The 13,265-nt window shown below is 40.0% G+C and overlaps 1 protein-coding gene across 3 annotated transcripts in view; it reads right to left on the bottom strand.

Annotated features, from left to right (window-relative positions):
- Positions 1 to 13,265, bottom strand: part of LOC114219815 (contactin-associated protein-like 3) — a 185,826-nt gene that overhangs the window by 74,726 nt on the left and 97,835 nt on the right. For all 3 annotated transcript variants that reach the window (XM_088019136.1, XM_088019135.1, XM_028117407.2), the window contains 4 exons: positions 8,897 to 9,100; positions 7,929 to 8,113; positions 6,695 to 6,838; positions 2,588 to 2,849 (listed from right to left, as the gene is read on the bottom strand). In XM_088019136.1, the coding sequence (XP_087875262.1) occupies positions 2,588 to 2,849; positions 6,695 to 6,838; positions 7,929 to 8,113; positions 8,897 to 9,100 (795 nt within the window). The remainder of the gene's footprint in view (positions 1 to 2,587; positions 2,850 to 6,694; positions 6,839 to 7,928; positions 8,114 to 8,896; positions 9,101 to 13,265) is intronic.

The following is a 13,265-nucleotide window of genomic DNA, read 5'->3' as shown; positions in this document are numbered from 1 at the left end:
TTTAAAATCTGATATTAAAACCTAGTATTTAATTTGGTGTGTGAAATACTCCCTCCTGCTCCCTCCCCCCCTCCCTCTCTACCTACCCACCTGTCTAGGACATAGAGTTATTTCATAGGAGAACTTGCAGAAAACACTCCAAAATATCTCCTTGAATGGGTAATAGATGCCGTTTGCCTCTATAATAAAAGACTGTTTTTTAGTAAAATTCGACATTCTCATTTAAAAGTGAAATGCCTGCACTCATGTTCATTCTCTGTTTCTGCCCATTATAATTCTCACCCTTTGTGTTTCCTTTGTGTATGTTCTACCCTCCCCACTTCTGATGGAAGGATGGCATGTCTCCCAGGCAGCACTACAGTTAAAAGATGGATGGAGAAGGAAGGATAGACTGTTTTTGACTTGTGCTCCTGCCCCGCCCCGAAAAGGTTTCAGGGCGGGGTGATGGTCGCAGGATTAGTTTTGGAATAATGAGAACTAAAAGTTACGGAGTGGTTGCTGACTAGCAGGCACTGGGCCGACGGTTCGTAGGCACAGCATCATTGCTTCTACCATCGGTCACACTGGTGTCACTTCAAAGACGAGGACCTGAGGCTGGCGGAGAACACAGGTGCCGCTCATGGAGCCCATCAGCTCCAGCAGCAGAGGCAGGTCTGGAAATGAGCCTGGGAGGCGAGTCCTCTCACTCACCACCCCCACTGGCCTGTGTCAGATCTACCCTGATGACAGAGAATAATGCCTGGGCAGTCGAGGCCCTTCGGAAAAGGGTGGAATTGTGTCTTTTCCTGCAGAAAGGGAATGCACGCTTCCCCCCTCCTCCACTGCCCTTCTGTTCCCACCACTCTCCGCAGGCCCAGCTCCATAAAAACACACACACTAGATTATACACCTTTGCACCTTTCTAGATCCCTTCAGAAACATATTGAGGTTAACTACTAGGAAGAAGGATCTAAAAGCTGGAAAAAATGCATTTAATGTGATTTACGTTTAAAATTAAAATTTAAACGTAATTTAAAATGTGGTTCTCGGTTTGGTAGGTGCTTTCATACTTCATACAAGGTTTGAAATGAAAAACCAATTGCAATCTGTCTCGTTTTCCACGTACTGCTGCACCTCGTTTTACTGTGCTTTTATGTGCTTTGCAGAGATCACACCTTTTACAAACTGAAGGTTTGTGGCAACCTGCCCGGAGCGTGTCCTCTTGGGAACATTTTTCCAATAGCATCTGCCCACTCTGTGTCTCTGTGTCACGAATCTTTCAAACTTTTTCATTACTAGGACATTTGTGACGGTGATCTGTGATCAGTGATTACAACTCGCTAAAAGCTCAGGTAACAGCACTTTTTAGCAATAAAATATTTTTAAATTAAGGTACATATATTGTTTTTCCGGACATAAAGCTACTGCACATTTAATACTCTGCAGTATATTGTAGACGTAACTTTTATATGTGCAGGGAAACCAAAAAAATTCATTCGATTCGCTTTATTGCAATATTTGGTCTGGGGCCAAACCCAAATATCTCTGAGGCATGCCTGTATTTCAAATGTAAAAAATATCACCCCTCAAATGCTTCTGAAAAAAAGCAGCAAGAAAAATTCACCTCTGGTTTGCTTTCGGAAATTAACACATTGCGCTGTAAAAGCTTAAAAATCAAGGCAATAAAACATTTGTGTAATATTTCAGTGCCGGCCTTCAAAAAAAAGTTAAATAACTCATACCTGTGTGTTGGAAGGGAGAACAGTGTGTACTCACGTGAAGCAACAGTAAAACTATCTCTTTTAGTTAATGCGACATGTGGCTTGTAAATCTATACAAAGCAAGATTGAAGCAATTTCCTAAATTGGACTTGACACTCTTGGCTCTGTTCATTTGTTGAGGTCCACAAGGAAACTCTGAACACTGGTGGTCAGATTTTTTCATTTATAAAGAGAAACAGAAAGCTGAATTTCATTCCTGGCTTTCAATCCCGACCTGGTAACCCTGGGTCAGGCAAGATGTTCCTTCCATATTCAACCTTCGTGGAATGACATCTGCCTGGGTTTAAATTTTCATCAGCACTCAAATGCAAAAGAGTCCCCAGAGTCCAAAGATAACATGACTCTGGAAGTCAGTTTAGAAACGTGGGTCCTTCTTGGAAGACGAGCAGAACATTCACCCATAGTTCTAAGAAACTTATCCAAAACGGGGATTCCCAAAGCAAGCAGGAGTGCTCACAAAAAAGGGAAAAATCATAACTTCAAATATTATGAAAACTGGAGTGCGTATAGGAAAAGACAATTATAAGAAACCTATTTTCTCAAGAGGATTCAGGCTTAGGCTACTGTGTTCCAGTATTTTAAGTTGACTGACAATTACTAACCATCAGTTTATAAATAAGTTATTTTTTAAACTTTTTAATAGGTATGTGTGGTGTAGCCAACTTTGTGTCACACTGACTCACACACCAACAGCCTGGAGATACCTAGTTCAAAGGTAAAAGAAATCTAGTTCCTTCTAGAAGGATTACGAATATCTTATTGATTCAGTTGCTCATTTATTGCAGAGATGATGGAAGGACAGTGCAGTCATGGCAAACGCCTACTACCTGCTGTGACGTCCCTCGCCGGATGTCCGGGCTGGGAGAGACTCAGCTTGAGTTTTCCATCATTAAGCATGAGGATGAGAGCCCCCGGCTTGTGTTGAAACTGAGAGGTCAGCAGCAGCCCTGCCCTGTTCCACGTTCGAAACTGGAAAGCGACGGACACTTTGTCCTCCCCGGTGGTGCCCGGCAGAGCCAAGTAACTCCTGGGGCTCAGAAAAGTCAAGGGCACAATTTGAGGGTGTGAGCATGAGAAGGACACATTTCCCTGTGGATACAGTGGAAGAGGCAGGAGGGACAACTTTACTTTATGAACAACGGGCTTTCCAAGATTTGCAGTTTCCTAGCAACCTTCTAGCAAACTAGGACTTAAGAACTAGGCTCCCCATCCAACTTAAATCCAGATTTATCTGACAGGTCTCTCAAACCACAGCACTGCCCGAACTGGGCAAACGTATTTCTGAGTCTTTTAGAGAAGCTGTGTCTCCTCCATTTCTGGACATTGGCAAAGGAATCTCTTTCCCCGTCCTCATGCTGGGCATGGGATACAACAGAGGAGACATATCTCCCCTCAAGGTATTAGACATTCATATCCAGTATGAAGCTCAGCACCAAGGACCACATACTCCGAGAACTTTCCTGCACTCTCCTTGGTTGTGTAAACGTGCTTACAGGTCTGTCACTCAGGTGACATGTACATCTGACTTAGGTGGGCGGCGAGCTTTGACCCATCTGAAAGAAAGGGTGTGGCCGGCCTGGCCATCCCAAGGACTGGCTGGCTGCCTCTCTGAAGCTCGCACGGGCCGTGTCAGCCAGTATGTTCACCCAGCCGACTGTCTGACCTGCCTGGCAGGCTGTTGTTATTTTTATTTCATTCTATTTTACAAAAAAAAACACATCTTTTATCTTTAGATTATGTCTATTGCTCCAGGAGCAAACTTATTTTTAATCATAGTGCTTGGAAAGAAGGAACTTAAGTTCTTAAAGTAACTCCAGTTAAGATCTCTACAAGTGGGGCGCCTGGGTGGCTCAGTTGGTTAAGTGTCTGCCTTCAGCTCAGGTCATGATCCCAGGGTCCTGAGATCAAGTCCCACATCAGGGTCCCTGCTCAGCAGGGAGTCTGCTTCTCCCCCTCCCTCTCCCCCTGCTTGTGCTCTCTCTCTCTCTCTCTCTCTCAAGTAAATAAATAAAATCTTTAAAAAAAAAAAAGATCTCCACAAGAATTTTTCCTGAGATTGGATAAATTTTCATAAATTCCAGAGGAACATAGGCCCAAACATTGCCCTTCCTCTCCAAAATATATTATGCAAAGAAATACAGTAAGATGGGACTTAACTTAGCAGACACCAAAGCATACATACGATAAAAGCACGGTAATCAAGTCAATATGGTATTGGTGTAGGAATAAACATAGCAGCAGAGCCCAATAACTAACCCACAGAAAGACCTGAGAATATACGTACAGCCAATATGTAATGAAAGGTATGCTTCAACCCTGTGAACAAAGGTTGGGCCTAGTTACTAAATAGTGCAGGCACAAATGGGTACTTATATGGCATAAAATTACAACTGATCCACATAAAGGATAAATCCTAGACAATCAAAGACTTAATTTTTTTTCAATTTTAAAATAAGTAAAACCAACTTAAAACTTTTTCCGGGAAAATCCATGAGACTGTATCTAGAGTCTAGGGTTTTTTCAGAACCATTTCAAAGCAAGACCAAATACTACAAAGCTATAAAAAAAATACATAGACACATTGACCACATATAAATAAAAACATTTATATACTCAACATAGCGTATCACACTTAATATAAAAGATACAATATATAATATATAATTATAACATGATCTTATACTTAATATAAAATTGATTAATCTGAAAAAATATTTGGATCATGAATGAAAAAGGGTAACCTATCAAACATAAAGCTCTCTTATAAATTGGAGCACCTGGGTGGCTCAGTCTGTTGAGTGACCGACTCTTGATTTCGGCTCAGATCATGATCTCAGGGTCCTGAAATCTCTGTTCCTCTCCCTCTGCCCCTCCCCTACTCATGCTCTCTCTCTCTAAATAAATAACTAACTAACTAAATAAATAAAATCTTTAAAAAAAACTCTCATAAATTGACAAGAAAAAAAATTAATAAAATTAAAAATGGCAAAAGAATAAGAATCAACAATCACCAGAAAAGCAAATCTAAACAGACAAAATATTATTTCATTCATCAGTAGTTAGATAAACATGAAGTAACAATCAGGTATGAGTTCATGTCCACTGAGCTGGCAAGAGCCCGAGAGATGTCTAACAACATGTGGCTGCCTGAAATGTGAGGGGAGGGCTCTGTCGTACATTGCTGGTGACAAATGTCATGTTACAGGTTTTTTTTGGAAAACAACCCAACAACATTTATTAAAATCAAAAGCTATATAAAACTTTCAACTGGGAAATTCTACACCTGAAACCTTTGCCATCAGAATAAAAGACCCAGTATCTGAAAACAGGTGTGATTACCTGTTTGTGGTAAAATAGAAGCAGAAATAAAGCAAACGTCTTGATTAGGAAATAATTTTCCTAATGGAACCCTCAGCAGCCATTACAACAGAGAACTGCAGCTGATGGCTGGAAAGAACTTCTACAAGGTTTAGGGGTGCCTGGGTGGCTCAGTCAGTTGAGCGTCTGTCTCTTGATTTTGGCTCAGGTCATGATCTCAGCGCCCTGGATCCAGCCCTGTGATCGACTCTGCACTCAGTGTGGAATCTGCTTGAGATCCTCTCTCTTCCTCTGCCTCTGCCCCTCACCCTTCATGCTCTCACTCTCTCTCTCTAAAATAAGTAAATCTTTTTTTATAAAAAGTATTTACACAAGGTTTAGCTGAGTTAGAAAATCGAGATGGAGAAAAGCTTACATAAAACAATCCCATTTCTGTAAACGATACTAGATATGGAGGCACTGATATTCACAATTATGTGTGTGAAGCTGAGGGTACTGATCCGTAGAGAATTCAGTTATAATGAACCAAACATGGAAGGACAGATGCAAGCTCAGTAACATGCCGGCCTGGGTGGAGGGCCTGCAGCCATGTGGAGTGATGGAAATGTGACAACACTCCGGCAGGGGTGCTTCAAGATAACACGCTCCTTACTTGCTGACCTAAGTTCCCGGACCCATAGCAGACAGACCCCTGGCCTTGAGGATAGAAGGACCCAAACTTTCCCAGCTGCCTGCTTGAAGCCACATCCACCTTCTGAATAGCCAGCAACTTTTCTGGCAAAATGTTTTTCTATTTTAGGTCACACGAATGATTTTACTAACCTCCCTTTGTGTATCTGTGGGCTTTGCCTCCCTTCGCCAAAACAACGGAGCATTCCTGCACATCACAAAATAGGAACCGGAGAGCCCCTGAGCCCTGAGATAAGGTTTGTGGCCAGCATAATGGAGTCTGCTCGTGACCAAGAGACGCTGCAGACCACCGCACTCCCTTTATTGACAAACTCCTAACCCCCTCTAAAAACCCCTGGCAGAAACCTTGCACTTGACTTTTGAACAAGAGCCCACCTTCTCTCCAGGTTGCTCGCCTCAAATTAAATTAAGCTCAAATTCCTTTCCAATCAAAATTCATCTCTTGAGTATTGGCCCTTCAAGCGAGTGACAGGCAGCTGAACTTGGAGATCAGTAACAGGAGAAAGAAGCAAGAGGAAATCAATCACAAACAGAGACCCTGCACTGAAAAGTCTTTATTCGAACGCACTGTGACATATTTGCCAAAAGCATGCATCTGTTTCCATACACATGTAAAAATTGAGAAACCTGATGGGGATGAAGGAGGGCACTTGTGATGAGCACCGGGTGATGTATGGAAGTGTTGAATCCCTAAATTGTACTCTTGAAACTAATATTTTATGTTGTATGATAACTAACTGGAACTAAAATTTTAAAAAATTAAATTTAAAAATTAAATTAATTTTAGTTAATTAAGTCAAATATGAACCAAAAGGTATATATGATTGACACATCCCCTGCTTTCAGAAGAAACATATTCTAAGACTGGATCAATCAGACAAGTTGCAGTTCCCTTTTCTCTAGACCTTGCATATACACTTTCTTACCATGATGAGGATCTGTGGTTTGTGTTTCTTGGACAAATCAATGATATCCACTCCATTATAGTAGAGATTTTCAAAGCAGCCATGAAAGTTTTTATGTGGGAATGCCACTGATTTTCCGTGTCCAGGAATCCCTCCAAAGCTGATCTTAGAAAGAAAAAAAATGACATAAATAATATTGTTTAATGATTTTCTGATTATCTGCCTAAAACATTTATGCTTAGCAGGTACAAGATAATTGCCTCAAATCTATCTGGCATTATTTGAACATTATCACGTTAATTTCAAGTGACGTTTCAGATGTAGTTGTACCAATGCTTTCTTTATTATATTTAGATAAGTAGGTTAAATACCCCTTCTTGCAATTTGCTACTCAAATGGCTATGTCACTTCAGTTGACGGGGTATATTGTACGTTCATTTCCACGGTCAGTCTTGATCTGGGTGACAATGCAGCTGACTGTGATGACATTCTGCTTTATAAACCTTTCTAGAACCCAGACTTCAAGGTCCTGGTCTTTGCCATGATGCTGCTGATAGGTTAGAATAATGAAGCCATTGATAATCTCATTTAGGACCAGGCTCTCCAGCTGGCCTCCTCTGCTGAGGCCACTTATACTAAATGGACATTGAAATCCTCCCATTTGATCTGATAGATGTGCTGAGCAGAACTGGCAGAACAAAAGGTGCACTTCAATGCAAGTTAGATATGAGTAGGCAACGTGCCGTGAATATGTTGAGCCTGTAAGTATCCTGAGAAACAGTATTTTGAATCGTGTGCCTTTAGCTCGCTTGTTCCTTGAAAAAGCAGGTTGGAATATATGTTGATCACTTCTCCAAAGCACCCTAGAATGCTAATTCTGTTTAGGATTGCCCTAAAACACAAAGAAATCTCCGAGGGAAAGGTTCACAGCCAACACCAGATGTAACACAGAAGAACTGTCCAAACAAAGGTGTTTTCACGTGCCACCCATCCTACTGATAGCTCTTCATCTACACATCTCCCAGATTTAGTGACTACTTCCTCTCATGTGAAAACTAATACCTATGAGTGCTACACCATTTCAACAGTGCACGTGTGTATCTCCCACCATGCCGACGTCACCCATGGGAAACATTTCTAAAAAACGTTCCAAATCACTAGCAAAGGGAATGTCTCTGCGTCGCGGTATTTTCTTAGAAGGTTACGGTGCATTTAAATAATAAAATCTGTAATACTTAAAAAGTCATGTTCACACCTCATAATCAAGATCCAAATAGCCAGACTCGCCCGTTGCCTGGAAATGCTGAGTGTGCCTGTCCACGGTGAAGTTGACGTGTGTATTCAGGAGCTCGATGAGGACTGAATGCCAGTGCTGGTCGTCCAGCAGGCTGCCCAGGGTGAGGGTCGCACGGGTGTGAGGGGAGGGCAGGGTAGCATGGCCTAAAAGGATAGGAGAAGCAAATGAACCACTCCATCCAACTCAACATGGCTGCCATGTGGGAGGTCAGCACTTCTCCCCATTACTTTCCTTACATCCTTCTATCCCAAGAACTGGTCAGCTGCTTTTATCTTAGCCTTATATATGACCTTCTCTCATTTGTGAATGATTTCTTCTGTGTTTTGTGTTTTTATTATTACTAATTATTGCATTTTCATTTTTCTTGACTATATCTTCTTCCTAGAGCCTCATGTTCAGTACTACCTCATAAATTCAGTGACCCACACTTGTCTTTACAATATTACCAGGTTATGTGCTGAACTTTATAGTATTACCGGGTTACTTACTGAACCAGGTTATTCACTGAATATTACCAGGTTATTTACAGTATTACCAGGTTATGTACTGAACTTTACAATATTACCGGGTTATTTACTGAACCAGGTTATTCACTGAACATTACCAGGTTATTTACAATATTACCAGGTTATTTACATGTCTTACACAATTATCAAGCTATAAAACTTTTTACAGTAAAGTATATTCAGGATACACACATGTTGTCCACAGTATGCCTCAACTGTGGAGCAACCATGGTTCCATTTGCCTACACCGTTCTGGTTTATACCTATTGCTTCAGAGTAATTATTTATAGGGTCTTCTTTCTTTCTCAAAAGTGTTCTGTTCAGGATAAATTAACTACTTAACTGTGAAAAACTAAATATAAAAAGATACTTTCATCTAAATAAGCATATTTTCGAAAACACCCACTTATAGTTTTTTACCTGAATTAAAGGATAAGATGAGTGTTCCTTTAACTAACTCCAGGGTGATGTGTTTGCCATTTTGTCCTTCTCTGTGGAGTAGAATCCCATCACTCTGCCTGGTTTTAAATTTCAAAGAAATAACATCTTTTGTTGGACTCACGGATTTCTGATTAAATGTGTATAGCAAGGAGCTTTTTCCATCAAAATTAACCATCTCAGATCCTACAGTAGGAGACATTAAAAAGTAATCTAAGTATAATACATCTTTACTCATGCACGGAAATGAGCAAGTCGACAAACACACGCAGACATAATATATCTCTGGTTTCTTTAGTACAGAGGGAAAAAACGGTGCCGCCAATTTTCCCTTGATACCAGTAGTTGAGATCCCTAAACTCCACTCTTTGCCTTTTCTGACATTTTCCCTAACATGTATCAGCTAGAAATACTTCTGTCGACTAAGCCCAATTGCTTCTGCCTTTGCATTGGCCACTTCTCATCCTGTAAACAATGAAGATCGGTAAAGAAGTTGAAGTCACTTCCTGCCACGTCACATCATGGCTATGAAGCTGCCATTGTCCCTCAGCTTTCTGATAGTCTTATTTTTCCAACTATCAAGATCACTTGCATTCTCTTTATAAAAAGTTATATTTTTATCATTAACATAAAAAGAACACTGGTCAAAGCAATTGAAGACAGAACAAGAGATCCACAAAGGGATTCATATTGCCCAGAAAAATATCTCATATTTTTCATATTTCACAAGTAAAAAGACAAGACATTATTGTGCCTTAAAAAGACAAAAACCATGTGATTTTACTCATATGTGGAATCTAAAAACAAAAGAAATGAATAAACAAACAGAAAGCAGAATCAGACCTATAAATGCAGAGAACAAACTGGTGGCTATCAAAGGGACAGGGTGGGGGGATGGGTAAAATGGGTGAAGGGGCGTGGCAGGTATGGGCTTCCAGTTATGGAATGAATGAATATAAGTCACGGTATGAAAGGTACAGTTAGGAAATATAGTCAACTATATTGTAATCGAGTTGTATGGGGACACGCGGCAGCTACACTTGCGGGGAGCATTGTATATAACCTATAAAGTCATCAAATCACTATGTCGTACACCTGACACTAATGTAACATTGTGTGTACACTGCACTCAAATAAAATTTTTAAAAAGAAAATTTTTAAAAATGTGTATGTGTAATAGATGAAGGTGCAAGAGAAACCCAGTGAAACAGGAAGCTGATGTCTTTTGAGCCAATGATACGATGTTGTTTTTTAACTTCACAGAAGCCTATGGCTAATGTGCACTGGGGCCTGCATTTCATCCAGATGAACCAAAATATTTACAGTAAGCCCTTTATATTTGTAACTCTAAGGAATTTATTTCATGTGGCCACTTTTGAAAATTCAGGAGTTTGATTTTGATTTCTATACATGGTGGAAAACACATAAACACGGTAGTGTGTCTAAAAATCATGGAAACAAGCAATTACTCTTCATTGCATAGTTAAATGAATGTCTGATAAAAACATAACCCTTTGTCAAATTTAAATGATGTCCTTTAGCGTGTCAGATGACAATAAAGTAATGAGAATTTTATAATGAAGGATTTAAATGTTTTCACATTTTACTAGTATAGTTTATCTGCCTGGATGCCACTGAAAGGCAATAGTAATAATTAAGACTCATTTCTGTGGTTAGTGAAGAAGAAATGTTTGTTCCATGAGTGATTTTGTCAGGCTTATTTTGATCAGATCATGTCTGTCCCCAGCTTCCTTGTTGCCACTATGGCTTTCTAAGAGTAACATTGGTCTTCTAAGGGATGAGGATGTCCTGGCGTGTTGGCTAAGCACAGAATCCTGGGCTCCATCCCAGAGTTGTGACTCTGCTGGGCTGGGGCAGGATCCGAGAATCTGCATTTCTAACGTGTCTCCTAGTGATGTTGATGCTGCCGGTCTGGTGACTACATATGAAAACCACTGCTCTAAAGAACCTAAATTATATTTCCTGGACATTCCCTCAGGCAAAATGGAGTAGTGAAAATTTATTGGATTTGTAGAAACACAAAAGAATGGCCTTGAAACCCTTTTGTTCTCATGTTTTCCTTTTCTCTCCAGTGAGATCACTAACCCTTGTACCTAGAACAATCAACCACATGTTAATCATCACATTATATCTTATGAGGCACATTTAACATGTATTTTGACAGGTTTGCTAAGCCTCTAAGGGGTCTGAATTATAATCTAGATATGTCATCAACTGAATAAAACAAAACCACTTCAAACAATATATCTTGTAGTAGTCCTGGTAGTTTCACTAAAATTTTAAATGATAACAAATGTAAGCTCAGTGTAGAGGATAAACACAGCACAGATAAAATTCAGGAATTGCTTTCAGAAATCTGGAATGTGAGGTTGCTCCTTCTCTTCATCTGAAATGACCCACATCACTCTGCGGTGTTGTATGGCCCCACGAGCTAATTTTTAAAGGTTCTTTAAAAAAAAAAAAATCATGGTGGAGATCACAGGTGCCCACAAAGCCAAAAATGTGCGCTGTCTGGCCCTTTACAGACGCCTGTCATCCCACACTCTGCGGCATCAACCAGTGATGCTTTTTGTGCCGGATTCCTGACTGCTTCCAGGTGGCCGTGATAAGAGCCAGCTCACGGCCAGACATGTTGCGATCCTTCTTCGATTTAAAAATTAAAAACCCTATTTTAGATGGGAAATCACAAATTTAATTATTTTTGTTGATCTGCCTGTTGCATAATTCAATACACTTCATTTGTGGCTATTCCTGAATATATATTTATGAGGTCAAAAAATAGGTAAATATTTTGGCTCCTGTGTAGTAATATAAAAGATTGGTTTTATATGGACAGTCTTCCATAGCTTCAGATTCTGCTTTGGCAGGGATTTTGCTTTGGCAAATACAGTTTTGTTATGAAAAAACCATTTTCCCCCACTTTTCCTCCCTCCCCCACCACACTGCCCTGACTTAATTTCCATTTGTTCCCCAAGTACAGCTTCATTTTCATTTATTTTTTTTAAGATTTTATTTATTTATTTGAGAGAGAGATAGAGAGAGAGCATCAGAAGAGGGGCAGAGGGAGAGGGAGCAGACTTCCCACTGAGCAGGGAACCCAATGCGGAGCTCGATCCCAGGACCCTGGGATCATGACCTGAGCTGAAGGTAGACGCTTAACCGACTGAGCCACCCAGGCGCCCTCCATTTTCATTTAACATGGGTGTAGCGCCCACTAGGTGCAGGGATGCTGGGATGAAACCCAAGGCGACAGACGTGACCTGGCCCTCCCAGAGCCGACAGTGCTTCCCTCATCTTCTCACTTCTGCTATCATGAAAAGAACGCATTTCTCCAGGAATATCCTAGTCTTACTGTGGGTTGCTAAGGAAACTAGAGACAAGGAAGCCCACAGTCAGGATGGAGGAAGTAGGAGCAAGGGGGCTCTTCTCTGGGGAAGTGTCTGGAAAGAAAGAATGTAAGACCTTAGCAATCATATGGTTCCTATCACATGCAATTTACAGATAGGCACCTGAAAGTAGCCCACATGGTTCAAACAGTGGGCTTACTATTGATCAAGAAGCCCTGGTGTGAAGCCCACATGATAAATAAGAGTACACATTATCACAAAGATGACTTACAACAGGAATATTTAGATTGGAAACTCAATTATAGGCCTTGTCAAAGAGAATCAATTCTATAAAATGTTGTTTACTAATAAACGTGCATAAATCAATCAGAATATCTGAAAACAAACTAAGTCACTAAATATAAAATAACATTTTTAAACATGTATCAATCATACACAATTTTTTAAAGGTAATAGATTTTTAAAAATTAAACCAAAACATCATATTGTGAGACAGAGAATACTTAGCCCAGTGAGTTCGCAGCAGCTAGCTCTCCAAGTGCAGATGGGGGACAGCCCCAGGCAGGCAGGTCCCCTTGAGCATAATCTCCACTAAGTAGAGGTTCCCCTCACCTTTATGCCACATGTTAGTGACAGTCATCAAATTATAATTTCAGTTAATAAAACTAATAATTATAAATTAAAATCATATAAAATTAGAAAAACACTTCCTATTTTCAATTAAGTATCACATTTTCTATTTTGGAATGCAGGTTCTGTACTCTTATAATAGATGAAACCATTGCTTCCCATTCTAATTCATAATAAGTGACCTCTATTTCAAGTACCCCAATTATTTAATTAGTTGAATTACATACAAAGACATTTTTCATGAAGCCTTCTCGTCAAAGTTAAGTGTGATGCTAAGCAGTAATTTAATGCATTATTTTGGTGTTTTTATTCAAATAAAAATGTTAGAGTTGATTATTTGTATTAATTATGGG

This window comes from Eumetopias jubatus, unplaced genomic scaffold (genome assembly GCF_037043125.1).
Source record: "Eumetopias jubatus isolate StellerSeaLion01/CBP00866 unplaced genomic scaffold, mEumJub1_p1.0 scaffold_15, whole genome shotgun sequence".
In the NCBI taxonomy this organism is placed as follows: Eukaryota; Metazoa; Chordata; class Mammalia; order Carnivora; family Otariidae; genus Eumetopias; species Eumetopias jubatus.
Note: the sequence above shows the minus strand (reverse complement) of the source record. Positions and strands in the feature narration are given on the sequence as shown.